The following is a 22,917-nucleotide window of genomic DNA, read 5'->3' as shown; positions in this document are numbered from 1 at the left end:
AGGTATTGACATACACTTACGCAGATTGACATCGACCCTCAAAATAGTTGCCGTTGGCCGCTATGCAAGCCTGCCAACGTTGATATAGATGTCAAAAACATTGCTGTAACATACTGGCAGTAAATTCCCGTACGACGCTTTGCGGCCATTCCACCAACTTATTGACTGTGTTAGTATTGTTGCGTGTCTATTCATTGCAGCGGTAACGTTTTACAGCAACGTTGCCTAGCAACACTGACATACAGACAGACTATCGGCAGCCGTTTAAGAGTACGCCTTCAGATGAGCTTAGGTGCCATGATACACGTAGCAAGTTTCAAAGACTTGTTCTGGTTTCCCGAAATTAATAGGGAACGATACACAGATACACAGACAAGAAGATGGCATGCGTGGACTTTAGGAAAGTACGCTATAAATGAGGCAAACATTACCTTTATTGCTATATCAACCTGCTGATTACCTACAACGGATACTACGTCAATAGTTAATACGAATGTTGACCTGTCTGCTCTGTTTTATCACATGATGTGTCTTAAAAGTAACTGCAACATTCCACGTTGTAAACCTACGCTTTAAATGCTCTTTTATTGCTCCTGAATAAGATAAGTAAATACATATGAGCTAAAGATACAACCGTATCATTATTACGGTTTACTGTCCAATTTCAAAGATAAATTTACTTTTCCTGTGCTGTGCACTGAATGCTACACAACATACAATCAAACATGACTGGCTACACAGGTTGTTCCAAATGATTTCGTCACAGTCGAATAAGTAGGCTGCTACTTCTGAGAGCTCAACTGATTGGTTCTATCCACTCACTGTAAACTAGCAGCACATCTACTTTCCCATCACAAATAACCCCCCTCCCCCCCGGCCACGGTCACAATTCTCATTACCTGAAGGAAATTCAACTAAACCTAGCAGCATAACGCGCCGATCACGGTGGCCACACGGTCTAAGACATGAACTGTCTTCTTTCGCTCGAACGCTGGGATCGTGGGTTCGAATCCCACTCAAAGCATGGATGTTTGTGTGCGTTTATTCTGTGCTTGTGTTGTTCTGTACGTAGGTAACGGCCTTGCGGTGGGCTGATCCCCGTCCAAGAAGTTCTACTGACTGTGTATAGGATTAAGAAACTGAAAAAGCGGCCAAGGTCCAACAGAAGGACTGCAGAACCATATTCGTTAGGTAATCAAAGAGGGGATTAAAAAGAATTTGCGATATAAATAAATAATTCATTGAACAGACACGGTAGATAATGAAGTCTGGGAGACATTACTTTCCCACCGCGATGACTATTAAGAGAAGCACCGTCTGGGATGTGACGCCGTGTAGTCTGGTAAAAGATTACAGAAGTTTCGAGGAAACATACTATCGCCAAGTCCAGGGTAGAAGAGTAAACTGAGAAAGTAACAAGCGGTAAACAGAACCTGAACATGGAGGCAGTAAATTCTTCCGAAACAATAAAAAATCTCTACCATGCTACATCGCGTTACAACCCCGGAAGATAGTACTACTCAAATTAAGATTATCTGGGGAATGCTTGATACCTTTTCCGTTTCACACTATTACTCTCTCTTCCTACCCTCCCTGAGTCTATTGGCGAAGAGGAAGCTACCCCTGAAACAGGCAGTGGAGGCCCACAGGGTTGTGAGACGTCGAGACTCACATTTTCTCTAGACAGTCGGCTCACAGATGGCGGTGAGGTTGTCAGCCTCACGCACCCACCGCCTTTTTACAGCCCCCCCAGGAAGATTCCTGGTACTCATTTCCAGTTTCCAATATTAAACTTTCAAAACATTGAATAATTAATTGGGCATCTGTTGGCAAGTTTCTCAAATGTTTCATTTATTTATATGGTCTCTGACATTAAGGGAGGAACATAGACTGAGGGTGTTTGAAAACAGGGTGTTGAGGAGAATATTTGGACCAAAGAGAGATGAATCACAGGAGTTTGGAGAAAACTGCATAATGAGGAGCTTCATAACGTGTACTCTTCTTCAAGTATAATTAGAGTGATCAAGTCGAGGAGGATGAGGTGGGCAGGTCATGTAGCACGAATGGGGGAGACGAGGAATGCGTATAGGATATTGGTGGGAAAGCCAGAAGGAAGGAGACCACAGGGAAGACCAAGGCGTAGGTGGGTGGACAATATTAGAATGGATCTTAGAGAGATAGGATGGGATGGTATGGTATGGATTGGATAGATCTGGCTCAGGATAGGGACCAGTGGAGAGCTCGTGTGAACACGGTGATGAACCTTCGGGTTCTATAAACGGCTGGGAAATTCTAGAGTAGCTGCAGAATTGGCGCCTCCTCAAGAAGGGCTCAGCTCCGTGAGTAAGTAACTAAGTAAGTAAGATATGGGGCCCGCTCGACTAGTTTACCTGTCTACTTTAGTTACAATAGGCCTGCAGCTTGGTTCCTCACATCCATGTGCAGGATCTACAAGTTCTACTGACCTGAACATGTTTCCGAAGGATATTTTCTGCACTGTGAATTGCAAAAGCGATCGAGACCGCTAATATTGCCAGCGCGCTAAAAAATGCATCTACCTGACGAAACAGCTATAGTGAATCAAAACATTAACCATAGCAAACACGTGTTTAAATGAATGGAACTTCTGGAAGTGATACTTACTTTAATGGAACAAGGGTCATTAGACTAAAGTGTCAGAAGAAATATATATAAATCTGTACTTACAAACCCAAAGCATGGTGACGCCCTCCGCCATGATGATGTCGGTGATGCTGATGATGGTGATGGTGTCCCTCCATCGATCCACCTACGGAAAAGAAAGAAAAGTTCTGTAACTCGTTTGTAAGTACACGACGTATCGGAACGTTTCACTCCTACAATCGATAAAAATGGTTTGGAAATACCGACTACTTCTGCTTTCATGCGTTTGGTATCTGACAATAAGAGTAAAAATATATTGTCACTTGTAGGGTGGTACGCGTGACGAAAATGACGGGTTCTAGTTCGGATGATTGGGTTTATTGGCACTTAGGTTATAACATCTCTTAATTACATTTACTACAGCATCATCGCTGATTCACGCACGCACGCACGCACGCACGCACGCACGCACGCACGCGCACACACGCACACACGTCCTCTTCTGGAAATGCAATTAAAACACAGGAACTAGGGCTTCAAATCACTCCAAATATTACACATGAATAAAGTATTCTTATCACACACCACGTGTTCATAGGTCCACTTCTAACACTTCAACTACGAACTTTCCGTGGCTGTCTCCTACCGAGAACTCATAACTAATTGCCTTGGTCAAAGTCAAAGTCATTCAGTCAGTCAGTCAGTCAGCCTTGGTGTAGAACCACATTACTCTGACGAGAGGACGCGTCTGTCTTTTGTCAGAGTCACTGTCTGCAGTAGTAAGTCATTTGTCATAACACAAAGGATATTTAAAGTTTACATACATATTAAACATGTTAATAAATGTATGAAAAATAGATACAGCAATACAGCAGACTATGCCCTATTTTAGTAGCTTCCGCTACAACGGCAGTCTAGTCAACTGAACGGCCGTATGCTTGACCGCAGTCAAGTTCAAGCCTTTTACACTTTCTACGTCGGGCTTCGCCTTGTCCGATGTTGCCAACATTTTCGTTACCATCGTTTTGTATGACTTCTGCTTCTTGCCTGCATAATTTTGTTATATAATCATATAAGTAGGGAATTTTGAAAGCCATGTGTAAATCGCGAACTTTAACTGACAGTAGTAAGGACGTTGGTCTAGGAGTAAACACAGAGAAAACTAAGTACATGTTGCTCTCTCGTCATCAGATTGCACGGCAAACTCGTGACATAAGGACAGGAAACAGATGTTTTGAAAACGTGGCACAGATCAGATATTTGGGAACGACTATAACAAATCAAAACCTGATTCAGAGGAGATTGAACTCGGGTGATGCTTCATATCGTTCAGTCCAGAATCTTTTGTTTTCTCGTCTGCTGTCTAAAAACGTAAAAATTAGAATATATAAAACTATAATTTTGCCCCTGATTCTGCATGGATGTGAAACTTGGTCTCTGACACTAAGGGAGGAACATAGACTGAGGGTGTTTGAGAACAGAGTGTTGAGAATATTTGGACCGAAGAGAGATGAAGTGACAGGAGGCTGGGGAAAACTACATAATGAGGAGCTTCATAACTTGTACTCTTCTCCAAGTATAATTAGAATGATCAAGTCAAGGATGATGAGGTGAGCAGGGCATGTATCACGAATGGTGAGGAGGAATGAATATAGGATATTGGTGGGAAAACTACAAGAAAAGAGGTCACTATGAAGACCAAGACGTAGGTGGGTGGATAATATTAAAATAGATCTCAGAGAGATAGGTTGGGGTGGTATGATTGGATCGATCCGGCTCAGGATATGGACCAGTGAAGGGCTCTTGTGAACACAGTAATAAACCTTTGGGTTCCATAAAATGCTGATAAGTTCTTCAGTAGCTGCACAACTGGCTGCTTCTCAAGAAGGGTTCAGCTCCATGGAGTTAGTTCGTTATATATCGGAGACTTTGCATTGTTCAATGTCTACTTCTCATGTAAGAATTGTCTCTCTGCTAGATGTGCATCAGCTGCTAATGTTGTTTGCAGGGACGCTGACGTATCGGAAGCCAAGAACGTTTCCTTTAATCAGATTTTACATTATAATTGTTATTATTATCATCATCAGTATTATTACATGTATATATATACATATATGTCTGGATATTATCCTTTCTCGCCACATAATGGCATAACCACTGGAAATCTCTTTATTTTATTTTCCTCGCCTCTTAATGTTAATGAGATTTTTCATGCTATTATTATTATTATTATTATTATTATTATTATTATATTGAATGTAACTGATAGCCATATTGGAGACTCGGTATTTTCCTTGTCGATCCACAACACATTTTAAATTGTGTATTCAATTTTTGCATTCGCTCAGTGGTGTACGATTTCGCTATGACACAACAGTCACACTCTCTGAGGAATTCTGTAACGGATGAAATTTAACTCCCTCTTTTAAACATAATTAGTGGTTCATATATTCCCAAAAGACAATAATACTCCGTGACGCGATGGAGGTCCGAGCTACGTTCCAAGTATCGTTACAATTTTCAAGGCATTCTAAAACTTTCACGGGGAAAAGAAATAGGCAGAGTGCACATTGGCGCCATCTGGTATCCACCCTACGAACTGTTTGAAGACAGCACAGGAAACTTACGAGATCCGACATCAATACACACACACACACACACACAGTGTGTCCCTTGTTCCAAGGACATCACGTTTTATCGCCTTTACGGGTACGGGAAATGACAACCATATCAGAAGTCCGAACGAAATTTCTACATTTATTTCCACATATAAACCTGCGTCGAATAGATTTTTCAACTGACCAAATCCTTCCAGCCGCACTATGGCCCTGCGGTCGACTCAGCTTCTAACAGGAATGTGTACCAGGAATCTTCCTGGGAGTATTCTCACCGCCATCTGTGAGCCGACTGTTTAGAAAATGTGGGAGCTTTGACATCTCATGACCCTATGGGTCTCCACGGCCTCTTACGGGGATGGCTTAACCTTTAACCCTGCCTGTCTGTGTAAAGGTAACAGGGAAGAACGGGGATAATTGCGTTGGTATAGCGACGGACTAGGGACGGGACAGCCGATGAGCTGGGATTAAATTCCCGACAGCGTCCAGACCGTTTCTGGGGCCCACCGAACTCTTACACAATGGGTACCGGGGGATCTTTCACCGGAAATAAAGCGGTTGGGGACTGAAGCTGATCATTCAGCTCCATCTTGAGCCAAGATCAAAAAGTGTAAAGCTACACCATACGTAAGATTTGAGGTTTTCACGGCGGTGACTGTGAAGCAAGCAGTCTTCTGGGATCTGACGCCGTGTATATATTGTTAACCGACATTTCGGAGGAACGTATCGCCTCCATCTTTAGGGTAATAGAAGAAAAGAAGAAAATCCGCGAGCGAGTGAGCACCTGCTCGCGTTGGTTCCTCGCTCGCGGATTTTCTTCTTTTTTCTTCTACCCTGAAGATGTAGGCGATACGTTCCTCCGAAACGTCGGTTAACACAATATCTACACGGCCCCACATCCCAGAAGGCTGCTTTCTTAATTTACACCATATGTCTTCATGGCATGGTGCTTTATTAATTAAGCGCAGGTACAACTTTACCTTTTAGAGATAGAAAGTAAAAATTTCCCTGTCGTTCATTACGGGGCACACTGTGAAGAGTGGGGAATAGAAGCATTGATACACGCACTCTTAACCTCGGTATCAGAGGCAGGTGAGTAGCAGGTTCACGACCCCACCGCTTTACCCCTGGGGATATAGTTTGTTACCTATTGGTTGGGGCACGCGGCAGCGTAGTTGATTGATGCACTATGCTACAAGTCGGAAGATCGCGGGTTCGAGTCCCGATAAGGTTACTGCATTTTTTCAATTTACCTAATCCTTCCAACCACATTATGGCCCTGGGGTCGACTCAGCCTCTAACAGAAATGAGTACCATAAATCTTCCTGGGGGGTAGAGGGCGACCGACGTGTAAGGCTGACCTCACCGCCATCTGTGGGCCGAGTGTCTAGAAATTGTGGGAGCCTCGATGTCTCCCAACCCTATGGGCCCTCATGGCCTGTACCTTTACTTTTTAGCTACTGGCTAGGAAGCTGGTTAGGCCCCTGAATCGATGGGGGCGCTATAGAGAAATATCTCTGCCACTGCCGGGAATCGAACTCCGATTCTCCGGTCATCCATCCTCTAACCTAGTTACTACACTCAGCCACGTCAGCTCTCACATAACACACTGTAATTCCCATAAAAGCAGGAGCAAGTATTTACTGGTTATGTGAAGTGTGGAGCAGGCACAATCAGGGGCTTCAAGAGGCTCTTGTACCTGCTGAAACTGCAGAGGATGAAGCGAAATGGCGCGGTACGAGACACAGAAATAAACAAGCACAGCTGCACTGCTGAGTTTCCAAACAGCGTTCCGAGTCCAGGCAGACCGATTTCTCTCTTCATCACGACGCAGAGTTGGTACCATGACCTCTTTCACCGAGGGCAAAGCGGACAGAACATAAAGCTGCCCGCTCACCTTCGTGTAGTGTCGGAGTTAATGAGTGGATTTATACCTTCTGCCACTATACGTCTTCACGGGGTGGTATTTAATTAGCCTAAGCATACGGACAAGACGCTTCTCCAAGTACAATTAGAATTATCAAGTCAAGGAGGATGAGGCGGGCAGGGCATGTAGCACGAATGGGGTAGACGAGGAATGCTTATAGAATAATGGTGGGAAAGCCAGAAGGAAAGAGATCACTGGGAAGACCAAGGCGTAGGTGGGTGGACAATATTAAAATGGATCTTAGAGAGATAGGATGGGATGGTATGGATTGGATTGATCTGGCTCAGGATAGGGACCAGTGGAGGGCTCTTGTGAACACGGTAATGAACCTTCGGGTTCCATAAAATGCTGGGAAATACTTGAGTGGCTGCAGAATTGGCAGCTCCTACAGAAGGGCTTAGCTCCATGAGTAAGTAAGCAAGCATACGGACAAGCCGCCGGTCTGAGGCATCAACATTCTTCGACCGCTCGAACATTTAAATCGCGGGTTCGAATCCCACTCGAGGAATGGACATCTGTGTACGTTTATTCCGTGTTTGTGTTGTTCTGTGTGTAGGTAGCGGCCTTGCGACGGGCTGATATCCCGTCCGAGGAGTCCTACCGACTGTGTATAGATTAAGGAACTCAAAAAGGGACCACGGTCCAAAGGGCTGTAGAGCCATAGCGACAGAGAGAGAGAGAGAGAGATACGGACAAGCTTACATTTCTTTTACCTTACTTTTCAGACCGGCTTACTGTTTGAAATTACATGATAACAGGGATTTAAGTAGTTGGATTGCGAGTGCGTGATTAACAACACGATAGGCATAATTTCGTACTATACGCGGTGGAAAAGGTTTTTTTTTTTAGAGGAAACAAGATAACCGCATCCCATACGGAGTGCTGTATTGAGACACGAGCAAAAAGCAATAAAGCAATCTTGGTATTTTAACAAATCATACATTACCAAATAAAAATTAAAAGCAAAGAATAGAAGAGCTGAACTGATGTTTCGCGGTCATTTGTGTAAGCGTCCATGTATGTCATATTGTGATGCCTACTTGCACGTCAATACGGAACTACTTTCCCCATTTCGTTTAATATCCTAGTGTGACGACAATTGGCAGACCTGTGTATGAAGTAATGCCCAATAGCACATGAATATCAATATATACATTACTGCCCAAACCCCAGCGCCGTAAAAAGGCCAAATAACCAATTTACCATGTTTCAATAACAAAACGTTACTTGTAGCCATTTTCGTTGAAAAACCAATCATAAAGTCCCCACCCGTATTGTGACCAATGTTGACCCTCATTTACAAAATTCAGAAAATTCTGCTCATGTGCTTGCTTCGACATAATGACTAAAGTAAAAAGTAAAGCTATCCCGTTTAACAGGCCGTGAAGTTACACAGGGTTGTGAGACGTTGAGGTTCCCACGTTTTCTAGAAAAGTGGCTCACAGATGGCGGCAAGGTTGTCACCCCTACGCGCCGGCCGCCCTTTATCTCCAGGAAGATTCCTGGTACTAATTTCTGTTAGATGCTGAGTTGACTCTAGAGCCATAGTGCGGCTGGAAGCATTAGGTCAATTAAAAATTTCAATGACCTTATCGGGAATCGAACCCGCGACCCCGGCTTGTAGCATAGTGCCTCCCATAATGGCTACTACTAATGCGGTTACTACCTAGCATAGTGGGTATAGCGACTGGCTACGGGCTGGACGACCGTGGGGTCGGAGTTTGAGTTCCAGTAGAGGCAAGAATTTTCTCTTCTTCCCGTTGTCCAGACCGGCTCTGGGGCCGACCCAGCCCCTTATCCAATGGGTACCGGGGGCTCTATCCCCGGGGGTAAAGCGATAGGGGCGTGAAGCTGACCATTCACCTCCAACTAGTGCCTAGGTCAAGAAAATGTGGAGCTATACATCAACTCATATATGCGCCTTCATGGCGTAGTGCTTAATTAGTTAAGCACAGGGCCTGTAGCTTACCTTTACCCTACCTGCCATGCAGTACAGTATGGAACTCGCTTAAAGACTTGGTTGGCTGATGACCCGTTCTGTTGAATACCTTGAGTCCTTCACTTTCCTAGTGATTCTCCTGCTTATACCCGGAATATGCCTCAGGCAATGCATAATGTGTAACATAATACTGCTATGAATACAATGAATCAACCGGGGTTACAAACATTTACATAAAGATTCATCGTAAACAAACTACCACAGAAAGTATCATGGAATTTACTCATTCGATGGTACTTTCTGCGGTAATACATACTGGAGCCGGGATAGCTCACTCGGTATAGCGATGGGCTAGAAGATGGACGGCCGGGGTTCGATTGCCTGCAGTGGGGACTTTTCTCTACTGCACAGTGTTTAAGCCAGCTCTGAGACACACCGAGCCTTCTATCCAATGGGTACCGAAGTCACTTTCCTCGGGGATAGAGCGGCCGAGGTGAGAAGCTGACAACTCACCCCCAGCTAGGGTCGAGGACAAGAATGATGCAGCTATAACTCCACTTCCCCACATGTGTGGTGCTTAATTAATAAAGCACTGGAGCAATTCTACCTTTTTACCTCACAAACACTCATTGGCAATCCAACAGGAAGTCTCATAATCTGTTCTGCTCTTAACTTCCTCTGCTTTCCCCCGTAGTCTCTTCCAGTCCTACACGTATATGTCCGACGTTTAACACCATCTTCTACGAAGAACACACAAACAGTCAATGGTAAGCTGTCTGCTTTGTACAGTACACTAAACTTCACATACTCACGTCAAAATACTATAAATGTCCACAGAAGCGATAAAATACAGGAGCCAGGATAGCGTAGTCGGTATAGCTACGGGCTGGACGACCGAGGGGTCGGAGTTCGATTTTCTCCTCTCTACGTCGTCCAGACCGGCTTTGGGGTCCACAGAACCTCCTATACAATGAGTACCAGGGGCTGTTGTTGTTGTTGTTATTGGAGAGGGTGGGTTTCCCCATGCACTTAGACCAGATATTGGTCCACTGTGCGTCCCCCTGTGATATTCTACCAGTCTCTATACCCTATCGGTACCGGTGCGTGCCATCAGTCCTGACTCAGCCAGCGAGTTCGGCCTCTACTGGCTCAGCGGTATCTCGATGCTTCCCCATCTACCAGAGGCGTTAGAGACTACTGTTGGGCGGGAAATGTCCTGAATTTGGCTCAGACGTCCCTTTGAGACATGAGGTTCTTTTACGTGCCGTAAAGCTACGACACGGGACCCACGGTTTAAAGTCCCTCCCGGAGGACTTGTTCCTTGAATTTTTCCGCCCTTAAAAATTCCACGACCTACGCCGGGTTTGAACCCGTGTACCTTGAGTCACGAGGTGGGAACGTTACCCCTAGACTACGGAGGCCGCTACCAGGGGCTCTTTCTCCGGGGATAAACCGGCCGGGGCACCTCCAGCTAGTGCCCAGCTCAAGAAAATGTGGATCTATATATCCACTCCCCCATACGTCTAAATGGCGTATTGTTTAATTAGTTAAGCACAGAGACAACATCTTTTCACCGATAAAATACACAGAAGCAAAGACTGCTCGCTCGTTCGTTCGTGACTTACTATATATCTAACGTTCAGGCAACATGGTAACTACAGATTACGTAATGACAACTATACACCTCACACTTGCAACATCTGTCTATGTAATTCTAACTGCAGCCTTCATTCATCAGTCAGATGACAGCTACTGCCTGTGCGATCATTCATATTGTCATCTTCTGAAATGTGACTGCGTACAGTCTGGTATAAGTCTACTGACGTTCCGTAATGACCTCCTGCAACTTAGGGTCGAAGGTCTATCTTCTGGGATAGACAGCCATGCTGGTTTCTTGCTTGGATCAGTCTTCGAATCTGAAGATCGAATAAACGCCGGCTGACATCCCAGAAGATATAACTTCTACATCCTACATTTCTACAATTGACCACCAAACTGCCCGAATGTATCCATGCCTTAAATATGAATCGAGGCGAAAAGACGCCTTCAGAGAATAACAGCAGACGGTTCCCGAATTTATCTTTATGAACCCAATTGCTAATGCTCAAAATGCGAACAGTCCTGACTTTCAAGACAGTCTCATGTAACAAGAGATGAAACTGCTTCTTTCTTCAGCATGGCCATGTATTCTAGTTGAACATCCGGTGTACCCGGACGTAAGAAACGATTTTCACCGAAGGTCGAAATGGACTATTCTGACCTCATTGCGAGCCGGTTACTCTTGAAAAGCTTCTGTGGTTAAAAGACTGATAAACAGTTACCAGTTAGCTGAAATATTCTTTGCAGACGTAACAGAAAATAAAATAGCATTTCTGGTAATTCATCGAATTTGGAGTGGGCACCACTCGACAGTCATATATAGCTGTGGGTCTGGAACATAACAGTGTATATATATAAGTAAGAAAAGGTAACCCTGCAACAGGCCGTGGAGGCCCATAGGGTTGTCAGATGTTGAGGTTCCCACATTATCTAGACAATCGGCTCATGGATGGTTGCAAGGTTGTCAGCCCTATGGGTCGGCCACCCTTTACTCCAAAGAATATTCCAAGAATATTCCTGGTACTCATTATATATATATTTATATACACACACACACACAAGGTAAGGTAAAGTCCTCCCTGTGCTTAACTAAGCACTATGCCATGAAGGCGTATGGGGGAGCGAATGTACAGATCCACGTTTTCTTGACCTCGGCACTAACTGGAGGTAAGGGGTCAGCTTCACACCCCAGAATAACAGTCCCCGGTATCCTTTGGATAGANAAATTAAAATATGTTATATATATAAAAATTTCCAGCAAAGTCTCAATTACATTTTACTGCACATCACTATCTGAACATGACAAATTAAAGACAATAAAGTCTTATTATGAACCCTCTGAAGCCTGAAAGTTGACTACAAATGAAGTAAACCCGCGTTATATCGGACGAATGGGGGCGGGGTTACCACCGATGTCCGCTGTGACAGCAAAGGGATATTCAGGGGAAGTACACCATAGGATACTTGGCCAATATATGCAACGAACATAGAAACACATAATGTGGTTACATAAAGATTTTCATACTAGGGTTATTTATATTCTAAATAGTTTTATAACTACAAAACCTTCTTATTCACAACTGTACACATCCAGATTTTGTCCGTCAAAACGAGTGTTTACTACATTTAAAAATTCCGCTCCTAACTCATAAAAATACACAAATTCTTCATTACAAAGACCAAGTGATTATGCTGTTTAGCGAAATAATCGCTGTTCATTCTGAGATTCACATGAAAGCCATAACTATAGCCTGCAAGTGAAACAACCGAAGTAGGTGGTACACGGTAAAAGAAGGTAAAGGTATCCTTGTTCACAGGTCGTGGAGGCCCATTGGGTTGCGAGACATCGAGGTTCCCATATTTCCTAGACAATCGATTCACAGATGGCGCTAAGATTGTCAGCCTTACGCGCCGGCCGCCCTTTACCCCCAGGAAGATTCCTGGTACTCATTTCTGTTAGAGAATGAGTCGACCCCGGGGCCACAGTGCGGCTGGAAGGATTCAGTCAATTGAAAAATCCAATAACCACATCGGGAACCGACACCGCGACCTTCAGGCTTGTAGTATAGTGCCTCAACCACTGTCCTTTAAAAGTAGCAACACCGCGGATAGAAATGAACCTTTTTCTTTTGTGCTCGCCACATTTTGCCTTAACTCTACAAAACACTAGCGTGTGGTTTCAGAAGACAAAGCATAGATTTTTATAAAGATATTTCACGGGCTCGTTCTGGGTTAATTAAAACCACTCAGTATACACTCTATGAAGTACAATATTACCTGACCCGTGAAAGCAACACCCATTACGAGAAAGGAAAACGCTACATTGGATCTGATGTTCTCACAGCGGTTGCTTATGAAGACTTCTGTCTTCTGGGATATGACGCCGTGTACTCCTGTGAAAATCAACCGACGTTTCGGAGGAACATGTATCAATCTTCAGGGTCGAAGAATAAGCCAGGCAAGAAACCAACTTGACTCTCTTCCACATGTTTCCCGTTGGTTTTTTGCTTAGCTCATTCTTCTACCATGAAGATAAAGGCAGCATGTTACTCCGAAACGTCGGTTGACTGTAAATGGACTGCATGGCGGTATATTCCAGAAGATAAACTCTTCATGGAAATTCTTTCCAAAGTAAGAACATAACGAATAAAACGTTTAAATTCTGTGACATATTAAAGCCATGACAGGGTCGTTCGGTACTCTGATAGACACAGTGGCCCAGAAGTCAGTTAACCTGTTACTTTACATGTACACTAGGGCCGCACCATAGCTCAAGCGGTTAGTCGCTGACTTCCCATCGCGGCGGCCCGGGTTCGGTCAAGTGGCGCTGGGGCAGGTTTCCTCCGAGTACTTCGGTTTCCCCTGCCAATCTTCATCCCACCAACTGCTCCACAATCACCCTCGCCTATCATCTGGGGCTGGTACAATAGGCCAGAAGTTGCCGCAGCACAAGGGACTTAGTCCCACCCCACTAGCAATAAAAAAAAACATGTACACTACAATACATTAGAAATTACTTCATTACTTACTGAATTTACGAGAATTGCTAGAAATGAGCTCCTCCATGTTGAATGCACAACTCACAACGCTGTGATACCGTTCTACAAATTGACTGGCAGGTTTAAATCCGAACATTGCCGTTAATACGAGAGAATGTTTTAGGTTAACTGACTTTTGGGCCCTTCGCATATGACATAAACGACGTTTCGACAGTTGCCACTACTCTCGTAAGTTGTTTCCTATGCTACAGTACATCAGACAATGCACAATGCACAACATAACCGGCATACCCCAGTACAAGGTTAGAATCTTGGAGAAACTGTGTAAACAAAACACCTATGTCAGGCTGTAATATCCGCCCCCCACCGGTAGATCATTTAACGATGCTTTCAGGGGGACCAAGGTAAACAACGAAAAATCTGTCAGGGAAGCAGGTGTCCGGCCGATATTCGAACAGAGCAAGTCCCGAATACAAATATAGAGTATTGCATCTAGACCAATGGTTCTTAGCCTGGGTGCGAGATACGTCAATCATTAAAAGCACAAATTAAACACAGGCATTCAAGTAGGAGCTTCTTTGCAACCAATGCGGTAATTTTGTTGAAGACTTCGAGAACATATTTTATCCTTTTCCTGGAGTACATGGCAGATGTACTTAGATATGAAGATGAAAATATACGAGTATTTTAGGCTCCATTAAGAATCGGGATGAATATGGTAACTACCAGAAAGATGTTCATTCATTCATTCATTCATTCATTCATTCATCGGTAATCTGTCAGACGACAGGTCCACAGTTTCTTCCAAAACAGTTCCTCCACTTAATGCGATCTCAAGCTTTCTACTTCAATTAAAATATCCTCTTCTATCCCCAAGGTCATCCAGCATCTTCTTACGTCTTCTGGGCACTTCTATCCCCCCCCGGGTTTGTTTTGTCACCAGAGGAAACATCTCACATATATGGTATCTCTGTTTTTGGAAAGAGACTATTCAGGAAAAGTGATAATGTGGTAGTTTTTCCATTTGCTTTCCACATCGCAGTACAGCAGCCAGAAAGATGTTATCAGCTTTTATTAGGAAACTTCTAATCTGGATATTAGCGTGTTGAGACATGACATTTCAATAACTTTCCTTTGCTTAAAGAAAGTTTTTTTTCGGAAAGTTACGGAATGGCCATCTTGATGTGGCAAACGAATGGATTCAGTTCTTTTTAACCTTAACTGCACAAACGAAATTGATTTGATGAAGGACGATCTCATTGAATTACGAGCCAATGGACCAATCAGAATGGAGTTTGAGACTCCTGCATTTCTGGTGTACTAAACTAGCACTGCTTCCATAACTGGCAAAGACAGCGCTAGGGATCCCTGTCTCGTATGTGGCAACATACTTGTATGAGGTAGGATTTTCATCTCTCTTACACGTCAACATAAAGGTCAGAATCTGCTTAAATGCGAGTGATTACGTGTGTATGACTACTTTATAAGATGTTCCTGGTTTCACGAACATCAATGAACAAAAGCAACAACAGAAGTCACTGAGCCGGTAAACTTAAATAAAACTGTCAGTTGTTCATGTATTATTAACTTTGATGAAACTAAAATAAATACGTAATTCTAGGAAAATGTTTTAATCTTTGATACATTTTTAATTTCACTGCGAAATTATAATAAAGACATAATCCTCTTTCATGCTATTGTTATGGCATTTATATTTAAATAAGTTACTTATTTAAACTATTTTATATGGGTGTGAAACCAAATTTTGAGAAACAAAGGGGTGTAGGCTGTAGTAAATGTTAAAAATCAATGCTCTAAAGCGCTGAAATTGAATCCCCACATTATTTAATTATCTCATTAGTTCAGAAATTCTCAACAGTGTTTTCAAATGTCTCTGCCCTTCTCTCAAAGCGAGAAATCAGGTTTTGTATTCAAACAATAATTACTCACTCACTGTTGTACTTCAATACTTTATTACGTCCATTAAAATTTACAATTTGGGGTGATGAAATTTGATTCCCTGCTCCTATATTCCACCATCACATTCACCATCCATAATTCTTATGATATAGAATTCATCTACCAAATTGTCACGTGACAATATTAACATCTTAACAACATATCCTATTCTTATCCCTATTCATTACTCTCCGTCTACATTTAGTTCTGTGTCACACTCTCTTTCTTACAATCCTCTGTCATTTATCTTTATATTTTATTACACACATTCATATTTTCTGCAACTGATCTTCATTCTTGAGCCCTACTATCCTAATAGTTATTTCCGTATCCATATTCCTAAACCTTTTGTTCAATATCTGGTTCCTTGAAACCTTTGTCCCTTCACATTTCAGTACATGGCTCCAATCTCCTACTTTGTTGCACACAGGACAAGTCCTCTCTGTTTTTTTTTTCCTTCTAATCCTCTTCTGTCTCGAAACTCCTGTTTCCCATCATACTATTTCTCTCCTGGCTACACCAGTACATGGTTTTATATAATTCTTCCCTCCTCCCAGTTGTTCACTGAACCCTTACACAGTGTTAGTGACTTTCCTTTCTCTCGTCGTAGTTCCCATATTTTGTTTCTCCACAAGAACACACTTTTTCCGTATTTTACCCGAACTTTCTAATTGTTACTTGATCCATTTGTCTACTTCCGTCCATCCATCCTCCTTGGATCCATTAGCGAGGTTTATAATTGCTCTAATACTCTAACCTCTATGTTGCCAAACATACATTAATACTATTAAATACTGATTTCACCCTGATACTTATTGTTTCTCCTTTTCCAATTTTCCTCTACTACTCAGAATTACTCGTAAATATTTAATTATTCTTCTTCCGTTCCTAGTCTTCATTTTTCATTCTTACTTTCTTTTTCCACAATTAAAAATTACTATCATAGTCTTCTGTACCTTCATGTCCAGCTTTCATGCTTTGTAAATTTCCTGTATACGCAGGATTTGCAGTTCTCACAGCTGTGGTTATGAAGAGTTCGATCTTCTGGCATATAACACCGTGTAGTCCGTTGAAAGCCAACAGACGTTTCGGAAAAGCATCTTCAGGAGTGATATTCCAGTTTTATCAGGTTTAACTGCTCTTCCAGTGCCGTACTGTCCTAACACTGGCCTCGAGGGGTTTCTATTTCAAGTTTCAGGGCGTCCTTGTCCATCTTCATGGACTCTATATCGGCTACTGTGTATAAGGTGTCCAACACATGAGTGCTCCTATTTTGTCTGAGCACGATGCGTTGCGCTGTTGTCAAGTTTAACTGCCATACCAGTGCTGCGGCATCTTCACACTGACCTCAACGGTTTTCTACTTCAAAATTTAGGGCGTCCCTGCCCCTTTTTATGGCCTTGGTGTCTGCTGATCTGCATACAGTTTCTAATAAAACAGCGCCTCTCTTTTCTCTGAGTTCGTTGCGTTCCGCTGTTGTCAAGTTTAACTATTTTTCCAGTGTTGTATCGTCCTTACACAAGCCTCGAAGTATTTCTAGTTCAAGTTTTAGGGCGTCCCTGTCCCTCTTTATGGACTCTGCATCGGCCGCTGTGCATGTAACTTCGAATATACGAGGGCCTCTGTCTTTTCTGAACTCGTCGCAATGCGATGTTGCCGACTTAACTGATCTTTCAGTGATGCAGCGCCCTTCTTCATCGGCTACTGTGTGCCTTACTGTGGAACTCAGATCGGCCCCCTGTTCTCTCAAGGCCTCATACTTGACGTACCAATAATTATTTTTCTTCCTGAATTCCATCTTTTTTGAACCTATCACTGTGCAGTTCCGGTTGGAAAGCCTGACTTTCCTTCTTCAAGGGCGTTATATCTGAACGTACGCAGTTTACTGTCGTCAGAGCCCCCCTCTCTCTCTCTCTTCCGTCAAGGCTTCTATTTGACGATCCAATGATAACTTTTCATTCTTAAGAGGATATTTCTTTGACCACCGAGGGATTTTTGGTTACCAGGCCATCTCTAACAGTAGATGGCTCAGATGTTTCCTTGTGGTATTCTGTCAATTCCTGCAATCCTTTCTGGACAGGTAGTGATACTCCATTGGGACTCGCTGTAGTTCTGAAGATCTCCACGCCAGCCTCACCTTCATCTGCATCGTCTTTTGTATGTGAGCAGGAAGCTTCGGTGTTCAACATTTCGAAATCTCTACGTCCTGGAGCAGCTTTTTGCATCTCCTCTGTTTGTTCATCCTGTAAATAATTTACAGCATACATCAGTCGCTTACGAACTCTCTTTACCTCATGTTTAGAAGCTCTGATGTATACATACACACACCACTATGCTATCACATCTGGGGAGAGACATGCTTTTCAAACGTACCGCTCCCAGTTTGCTTACCCTTTTCCTTTCGGATACTAGGGTGCTGGTCTTCTTTGCTCCTAGGCTAGTCTCCACATTTTCCGGATCTCCTAGACAATTCACACTAGATTAACAGACTCCCATCTCTAATAAATGTGGTAACTCGGAAAACAAAACATGGAAAGGAACAAGAATATTTATTTTCACATTTCTGTTCCGGGACTGAAGTACAGTTTTTTAATCACGAACATTATCTACGGGGCGCTTAAAACATATGCGACAGAAATCTTCTTCCAGAAGAAAAAACCTAGAAGAAAGTGATTGGTTACCAGGATTAACGTTGAAAAAGGTATTCAATTAGGATTTTAATTGGAATAAATGTACTTCGTACATTAAAATTGAAACTTTATTGAAACATTATTACTATATGCACAGTACATTTTTTACTGAAATTACCCAAAGCGTTTGGTTTGTAGTTACGTTAGTGAGTTGACTGCCTATAGTATTGCGTCGTCCATTAAAGAGAGTATTAGCCGTATTTGCTACAAACAAATGGTCCTAACTCCTAAACCGTAAGCGATGGACCCAAGAGATCCCGATCCATCTCTTACGGTTCAGCCGTAGCAGGAGGTTGAAAGTATGTAAAATTAGGAATATTATTACATGTTTTGCCTAACTGTTTAAACAATGCACAATTTTACCTTGGGAATAAAATAAACATAATTTTTGGGTAGATCACTCTTTATTCTTTCATTTACCTATAACTTTTAATATAACATACACCACAGGTTTTGAATTATCAGCGGTTAAGTAAGAGACTGCACAAGTGTTACACTTTACATTTTCTATTACTAACTACCATATGCACCCTCGTATAATGTTTTCAACGTTGAAATTATGAAACGGCTGAATCTGCAACATCAACAGCTACAGAGCAATTAAAAATATATATCGGTATATGAGAAAATTCTCTTACGTTGTTCCCACGCAAACACGTATTTTCATAAATTGAAACAGCGTTACTAAAAAAAATATTTAGATATTTATCTAGTCATATAATTCATTAAAGAGAAGATAACTAAAAAAACAGACCGTTTCTCTACAAAATAAAAATGCGACCTTGGCATCCAAAGATATCCTTCATGCGAAAATAGTACATTCTTCCCCAGTAAAGGATACCCAAATAATTTAATTCATAAGGCTGTTGAGGGCATGACTGCACGAATAATGCAATGATTTGTAGTTGTATGTTGTCAGGGCAAGCATCAGTGAGTCTAACGACCGACCTATCACGTAATCCGAACTTGGGAAAGGATTCACAGGCCTACATTATACAATTGTACACTTGGGAGGCCGGTAAAAAAGGCATCCACCTCTACTGTTACTCAAACGTTATGCTCACAACGAGTTTACACAGAAGTAACCAGCAAATATGAATTTCAGCATTAGTACTGTGAGATTATCAATTTGTGATAATTTCATTACCGCAAATACATTCTATTTAAAACAACATTTTCGCGCAACGCAAGACAAGGGACGTTACTTGGAGGCATATTATGTTGGAGATGGTCCATTGTGAAATATACAGTATTTCACTACTTTCTTCTCCCGTCTTCACTGTCGGTATAGCGATTATCCTACAGGTTGGAAGGGCGAGAAGACGGAGTTCCATTCTTGCCAGAGGCAAGAGACTTTTCTCCATGATGCTGAGACCGGCTATGGTGCCCACCCAACCTTCTACACAATTAGTATTGTGGGCTGTTTCGACGGGGGTAAAGCGGCAGGTGCGTGAAGCTGACCACTCATATCCATCTAGTGCCAAGGTTAAGAACGGTGGAGCTATACTTCCACTCCCCCATACGTATTCATGGCGTGGTGCTTAATTAATTAACATAAAAAAATCTGAACTAAATTGTAGAAAGCATTCCTCGAATTGAATCTGCCCTTATTTTTTCCTGAATGAAATTTCCATTAGTTAGATCTACTGGGGGGAAAGCGGTAGAATAGTTGGTTGAGGCACTGTGCTACCAGCCGGAAGGTCGTGGGAATGAACCCCGATGAGGTTATTGGATTTTTCAATTGATCTAACCCTTCCAACCGCACTATGGCCCTGGGGTCCACTCGGCCTCTAATAGAAATGAGTAGCAGGAATCTTCCTGGGGGATAAAGGGCGGCCGGCGCGTAAAGCTGACCTCACCGTCATCTGCAAAACGATTGTCTACAAAGTGTGGGAGCTTCGATGTCTCACAACACCATAGGACTCCACGACCTGTTACAGTGATAGCTTTACCTTTTCACCTTTACCTTAGATCCACTGTCGTTTCCAAATATTAGAACTCTACCACAATTTCAAAGGATTTATCTCCCTTAAATCTAATCTAGCCTTACCTTTGTATCTGCTTCCTTTCTGATTTGTTTGGCCAGTTAACAGACTGGCGAGACGTTATTCAAAAGAACATGCCTGGAGTCCGACCACTTGCATGTATAAGCAAAGACGTTATTAGTATTCACTGCGTGACTCCTTCCTTTTCCACTCTGGCTTACTGGTCTAGCAACAATCCAGGTGAATTTACACAGAACCCGTCATAGTCATTATTCTGAAACTAAACAGCTGCACAACATCGACATCCACAGAGAGAGAGAGTCAACACACGGACACAGTGCTGTCGGGAGGCACCCCATTAGTTAGCTCTACCACGGGTGGGGAATACAGCTGACAAAGGCATCTTTTGGTGGAGGGGGGGGGATCCAGAAGTTGGCAAATCAACTGTCTATATATGTATACCGCGCAAATAATCGTTTTCCCATAAAAAAGTTCTCATAAATACTACCTCCATAAAGCAGCAGAATCATTTCTGAGAAGCTAATAGTCGTTCACCTAGTCAATATATTCGAAGTCTTTTAAGGTGACCACGTTTATTAAGAAATTGATAAAAGCCCGTCACTAGTCCCTATCCTGAGTCTGATACGTGCAGTCCACTCACTCCCTTAACCTAATTCTTTAACGTTTATTTTAATATTATCTTCCCATCTATGCCTAGAATTTCCAAGTGGTCTCTTTCCTTCGGTGGTTTCAACCAAAACTCTGCATGCGTATCTCATTTCTTTCATGCGTGTTACACGTCCCACCCATCTCATTCTCACTGATTCGATCGTCCTAACAGTGTAACAAATCCTCAAAGACTGTTCAAAGTTGTGGGAAATGGAGGTCGGAATCTCACTCTACCGACCACTGTTCACTAAATGGCATTATTTCTCCGATGCTTATTCTTGGGGAATGGCGCTTTTAAAGGTCAAAGTTACTTTCATCGTTCTCTTGATACGATTGCTTCTCTCAGGGCCCATTTCACGATGTCCCCTTGCTGATGTCTTTTTTTTTTCACGTACGACTTACTCTTCTCTTCTGTAGGTGGAGGCAGCACGCTCCGCCGAAACGTCAGCAAACATCCACTGTGCTACATGGCATCAGATCCCAAAAGACTTTGTTGGCCTCGCCTTCCGGGTCACCTAGGATACTAAGTTCCCATATGGACGGCTGTTCCACAGAGCTTTCACAGAGGGCGACAGCTGACATTCACTTACCGGGTGGTTGCACTGTGTGTATGTGGGAAGTGTTGCCGACGTTTCGGAGGTACATCTTCAAAGTGGAAGTATGCAATTCATTTAACGACTCTGTTTCAACTGCAAAGGTTATTATACTGACCTACAGCATCAACTGAAACGTGTTCATGATTGGAAGGTTGGTAGGGATTTAAAGGGAGCCTGTCGGAACCTACTTCAGGGAACTACGAGTGCTCAGGTATCCGATGGAGGAACTGTGAAGAAACACGAAACACCACATACAGGATAGTCGACAAGCCCCTTGAGATTAAGCCAACTTCCTTGCCTTCCTCTTCAGTGCACGCTGTTACACCCCAGAAAGCTGTATTATCCATGTAACCTGGAATGTACTGGCGTATAGTGTGGTGTGCCTGAGACGTTTCGAAAGAATCAGTGCCTCCATTTTCAGGGCAGACTTACATCACAACCAAGAAGTCCGTCATCTTCCGTTTTCGGGTTACATAACGATGCCGATCCGCCTGCACGGAAAGGTAAAGATGAATAGCGAGTAGGCTGGGATTTGGAAGGAGGTGGTCGTGACTAATTTCATGATATTAACACGCTTTCGGTAAAAGTGAGAAAAGAAAACGTAATAACCTCAGTACGGAGCCGGGATAGTGCAGTCGGTATAGCGACTGGCTACGGGCTGGACGACCAAGGGGCTGGAGTTCGCGTCCAGACCGGTCCTGGGGCCCACCCAGCCTATCCAATGGGCACCAGGAGCTCTTTTCCCAGGGGTAAAGCGCCCGGGGCGTAAAGCTAATAACTCACCTCCAACTAATGCCGAGGTCAATAAAACGTGATCTATAAACCCACTCCCCCATAAGCCTTCATGGCGTAGTGCTTCATTAGTTAAGCACAAGGCCAACTTGACCTTACCTTAAGAGTAGTCGGTAACCCTTCAAAGATTCAAATCAGATGCTTGCGAATACAAAACTAGTGCGTCAAACCTGCAGCAACAGCTACCTATCCCGCTTATAGACGCTACAGTATGGTGCACAGCCGGTAGGTAGTGAAGGCCACGCTTGAATCGATAGAACAGTACGTAGTTCTCTCACAACCGAGGTAGAGAGGAGCCGGGTTTCGGCATTGCACTGCTGAAGAGCTACAGAGGTAAGGGACACAACAAATGGAACGACAAAACACGGCACAGTGCTCTATTCAGGCAGATAATGAATGAAAATGCTCGTACCAACAACAAAATAGTGCGGAAGGCGACGCTCTCATGGCGAGATTGTAAGACACAAAAGAAATGCTCAAGTTAACTATACCAACATGCTTCAACGCTAAATAAAAAGTATCTTG

General features: G+C 43.0%; 1 protein-coding gene across 1 annotated transcript in view; it reads right to left on the bottom strand.

Annotated features, from left to right (window-relative positions):
• The window catches only part of LOC111863425 (AF4/FMR2 family member 4), a 460,597-nt gene that overhangs the window by 424,064 nt on the left and 13,616 nt on the right, over positions 1-22,917 (bottom strand). Inside the window, exon 2 of the mRNA XM_023849745.2 lies at positions 2,707-2,788. Within this exon, the coding sequence (XP_023705513.1) occupies positions 2,707-2,780 (74 nt within the window). The 5' untranslated portion in view covers positions 2,781-2,788. The remainder of the gene's footprint in view (positions 1-2,706; positions 2,789-22,917) is intronic.

The sequence above is a fragment of the Cryptotermes secundus genome, unplaced genomic scaffold, assembly GCF_002891405.2.
Source record: "Cryptotermes secundus unplaced genomic scaffold, Csec_1.0 scaffold964, whole genome shotgun sequence".
Lineage (NCBI taxonomy): Eukaryota > Metazoa > Arthropoda > Insecta > Blattodea > Kalotermitidae > Cryptotermes > Cryptotermes secundus.
The sequence above is the reverse complement of the archived record's forward strand: the minus strand, read 5'-3'. Positions and strand labels throughout refer to the sequence as shown.